The following is a 4826-nucleotide window of genomic DNA, read 5'->3' as shown; positions in this document are numbered from 1 at the left end:
CAAGTGAAGACTTTGATATAAGCCAAATGAAATGTGATATAGTATCACAAGTTAATCTCTCTTAACACACATTATGGGATAATGTGTGGTTGGATAAGAAATCAAACGCTATTCGATATGGTTTGGACTTCAATCAAGTTACTTTGAGTTACTTGATCCTTTTGGGGATTTTATCATTTTGTCTAAGTTGTTTTTCCACTAAATCTAAACGATTCATATGAGATATGAAATGATAGAGTACCATGCTTGTAAGCTTACACAAGAAACAAATGCTCATTTTTCCCTTTCAATTATCACGAGTACAACGGGTTTGTGGCTCGTGAAGCTGTCTTCCTAAAATACAAGTTTATTTCTAGAAGACAGAGTGGAGAAAATATTCAAGAGCCACAAATTGTATTGTGCCAAAGAATGTTATGTCGCAAGAAACTGGTCTTTCTTGGCTACATGAGACGTTTTGTGTAAAACGTTGTTTCTTCGAAACCTAGGAGGTTAAAATCGTCACTTATTGAAGATGATGCATTAGTGTTACTTTTAGAAAGTAAAGAGCTTACAACTTACAAAGAAATTGTTTGATTCAAGTTGATTACTTCTGGAAAGTAATGAACATATGACTTACATGAGAATGTTTAAGTCACAACTCAATACAAGGCTTAGAGCCATGAAAATCCGAAATAAAAGGCTTGATTAGTGACAAAGGGTTTTGCACTAATAAAGAGAGATTTCAAAGCTTGATTGGTAGCAAAGAGTTTTGCACTAGTTGAAATGCTTAAGTCTATTTGGATCATCTTAGGGATTGTATTTCATTATGATGATATACATATAACGAGTGAATCTAAAACCCACTTCTTCAATTAGAAGGAATGTATTCAATACATGTCATGAGTTTTATAGATTCTTACAATCCTAAGATAATGTGCGACTTAAGAGATTGTCTTAAGTAGGACATCAATGAGTTAGAATCAATGTTTTGATCATGTTATAAAACCTTTCTCGATAAGTCGAGAAGTTGTGTTTATACATGGAGTTTAGTGGGAGTTACGGTAATTTTAAGTAGTTTTATATGTGGATGACATATTGATCATTGCGAATGATTTTAGACTTTTGGAGAAATATAGTACATCTTTAATATCCGAATTTATGGAGATAAATCTACATGATATTAATGTCAAATAAGAAGTTTTATGTTGATAAGATTCATGACTAGTTCAATCAAGTTGAACACATTTGATTTATTCTATTTGCTTCCGCTGCCGAATCAATTAAATAGGAAATGATGTATAACACTTCATATACTTTGAGTATGATGAATTGTTTCAAATCGTATTTAAGTAATAGTTACCAAGTAAGCCATAAATATTACTGATATGTGCTTGCAGAAGCATTAAGGATGTAATACAAAGTGTTTTTGATGCAATTTTATGTAAGGGTGTTACACAAGTGACAATTGACAATTGAGATTGCGCATGGTTTCTGACAAAACCATAATCAAAACATATTAGGATGGTTAAGATACCATAGTGGCTATGTTATTTAAGAAATAGATTTTCTAGAATCGTTCTAGGCAATAAAGAACAATGAGAAATGTTTACAACGGAAATTGAGTACACTTGCAATCATGGGATGTGCAAGAGGGATGAGTCCCGCACACTGTGAAAACAGTGGGAACTCTTCTAAGGCTAGAGGGCCTATGTCTTGATTGGATCTCGACACGTACTCAGAAAGTTTCGTAATGCAAATGTATACATTACAAAGGAAAACGAGTATGTAGTAAGGTTGAGTAAGGTACAAGAAGTTGATAAAACCTACTAACTAAAACCTTCTCATAGGCTTAACATGATGAGTCATGTCATTTCAATTGAATTGAGATAAACAACTACATTCAAGATCAAACCGGATTATAGAATATGAAGTAGTAATCAAGTATTGACTACTCATATGATAATCACATTTATCGTTCGAGTTTTTAAATCTGAAAACTCCTTTATACCTTGTTACATCCAAACGGGTTGTAGAGACAATATTGAACCCCGTTAAAGTGAACCCGGATTAACATGGTATTCGCCCATAGTCATTTATATGAGGTGACATCTCGAAGTGACTAGAGTGTGATGCGATTGATGGCAAGTTCAAGTGCCATAGAGTCATGTGAGATGACTAGTCGATCACATAGGCAGACTGTTAGGAACACTTTGTCGGGCCTTATGACCGCTTATAGAGTTCTGGCAAATTTATATAGCCTGGTCGTGGCGAGAGCTACTATAGTATTTTAATGAGTCGATTCTTTTGACTAAAGACTGTTCACCTAAGGTGGCACAGTTTCAGATTAACTTTGATTTATGTTACTACGACCTTCGTAAATGGGGTCAAATGGGCATATTTTGGGTTATGATGGCTGTGGCTAGTCGAAGGGAATAAGTGCGATAGGAATTGTCCACCCCTTTGTCAGGGTTAAAACAATATCTCAGGGCCACTCGATGAGTAATGAACTGGAAATGCGTGGCCACGCTCGGAAGATATCTATGGTAGATAAATCCGGTCAATCAGTTATTCTCCAGATCGAGGAAACCACTCTCGATATGATCACTTGCAAGTACGACCTGAAAGACACCTTGCATTGAGTGGGAGATAGTAATAAGACAAGAGAATTGGTGACGCACACTTGTCGAGGACAAGTAGGAGATTGTTGGAATATGTGTCCTCCGACAATAATGCGATCACAATTGTTGATCATGATGATCACATGTTTAAATCTCATTTTAAGAATACATGTGGGATGTAATAATTTTACTGTCAACTGGTCCACACATATCGGTAATGATTGGCTGACTAGAGTTTGACATTACTGTCGTGCGACGGTGGTGATCAGTTGATCCCCTTAGGTCATACCTAAAGGGTAACACTCTTAATTGATTATTTAATTGATCGTATGACGATACGGGTTAATTAAATTACTTAAAATTGACGGACGATTTTGGAAGTAATATTTACGTGTCTCATTGTAATTTGATTAAATAAGATACGGTCTAAGTAATCGAATTGTTTTATTACTTAGATGAAATTATTGTTTACGGAAACAATTGAAACGGAATGAATTGATTATTTTTTTGGTAAAATGTGAGTAATATATATATCAAAAATGTAGGATTTACAAGTAATGCAAACCCCTAGTTACATAAGGTGTCTATGACATAACCAATTTACATCATTAGCATTCTTAATCTCCTTCTCTCGTCCCCTAGTTCTGTTTCTCACCCCCTCTATAACCTGCAAAGCAATCTGATTTGGGTGCACTAAGACTGCATCAAGTCTGCACTTATTTCGTTGATACCAAATAGAGTAGATTGCCCCCAAGAAGAGTGCAATCTGCACCCCTCTCTGGACGTTAGTACCTCCCCTACTAGACCACCAGTCAAGATCAATCACCAAAGGGAAGCTGCATCCCGTATCTTTGCTGCGCAAAACATCAAAACTCTCCTCTTTGTCTTGACAGGCAAAGTATAGATGATTTAAGGATTCATTTGTCTGTCCACATAACAGACAACCAGCATCAACATCCATCCCATAGCTGATCAGTTTGTCCACAGTATTAAGAGCCTCATGAGCCACTAACCATCCCATGAACTGGTGCTTTGGCAGAGCCCATTTAGTCCAGATCACCTTATTCCAGCAGACAGGTGGTCTGGTAGTCCTTAGCCATTCATAACAGCCACTAGGTGTATACCCAGTTGGTTGGACTCCCCATAGGCAATTTCCTGCTTAACCTTGCAAATCTTTCTCCATACCCAGCTAGAATTAATTGAGGGAGTGTACTCAAACCAATCTCTTCCTCTGATATGATTCCATTGTACCCACTGTACCCATATGGAATCCCTGTTCTCTGCAATCCAGTTCACCAACCTCCCTACCATAGCCTTATTCCAGACTTCTTGATTCTTCAGACCTAATCCTCCTTCTTCTTTTGGCAAACAGACTTTTTCCCATGCTACCAGAGGAGCCCTCCTATATTCTGTGCCATTATCCCACAAGTAATTCCTACAAATAACTTCTATACTTCTTATGATGCCCTTAGGTAAAATAAACATCGAAGCCCAGTAGGAATGCAAAGTATTCAGGACTGATTTGACCAACACCAACCTCCCTGCATATGAGAACTTCCTAGCTCCATAACTGTGAATCCTCCCACATATTTTCTCAATGAGATAAGAACAGTCTGAAATCTTCAGTCTGGTAGTTTGGATTGGCATTCCCAAGTACCTAAATGGAAGAGCTCCCTCAGTAAACCCTGATATCCTCAAAATATCAGTCTTAATATGCTCAGGTACTCCTCTAAAGTAGGCATTAGATTTAGCAGGACTAACTTTTAAGCCAGAAGCTTTTGAGAAGGTAGAAAAGGACTGTAACAAAAGCATCATGGACTTAGTGTCACCTTTACTGGAATGAATTGATTATTATAAATACAGAATGTTGTAATTTATGACTCGAGAACCCATTACGGTACAAGTAATTATGAATTACTAGGTTAACTTTATAAGTGACATATTTTATTAATATGTTGATTTTTAATTATTAAAAATACACTTTATATATAAGATGTCATGTAATATGTCACATGTGACATATTGACAAAATCACAAATAAAATGGACTCGTCCATTTTATGTGTAGGTACCAAAATGGAGGGAGTGTGAGGATTAATATTGTGTTTTTATTTTAAATAGGAACATGATCATTACCTCTAGGGACTAGCCTTGCATGCCTATATTCTTGGTTAGAGAATGAAGCCCATGCATAGGGCACCCTTCCCACACCCCCACCGGTTTTCTAGAG

General features: G+C 36.7%; 1 protein-coding gene across 1 annotated transcript; it reads right to left on the bottom strand.

Moving 5' to 3' along the window:
- Positions 1–3168: 3168 nt before the first annotated feature.
- On the bottom strand, positions 3169–3618 carry LOC141655481 (uncharacterized). The gene has a single exon (XM_074462561.1). The coding sequence runs from the start codon at positions 3616–3618 to the stop codon at positions 3169–3171; it is 450 nt and encodes a 149-aa protein (XP_074318662.1).
- Between the last annotated feature and the right edge of the window lie 1208 nt (positions 3619–4826).

This window comes from Silene latifolia, chromosome 5 (genome assembly GCF_048544455.1).
Source record: "Silene latifolia isolate original U9 population chromosome 5, ASM4854445v1, whole genome shotgun sequence".
Classification (NCBI taxonomy): domain Eukaryota; kingdom Viridiplantae; phylum Streptophyta; class Magnoliopsida; order Caryophyllales; family Caryophyllaceae; genus Silene; species Silene latifolia.
Note: the sequence above shows the minus strand (reverse complement) of the source record. Positions and strands in the feature narration are given on the sequence as shown.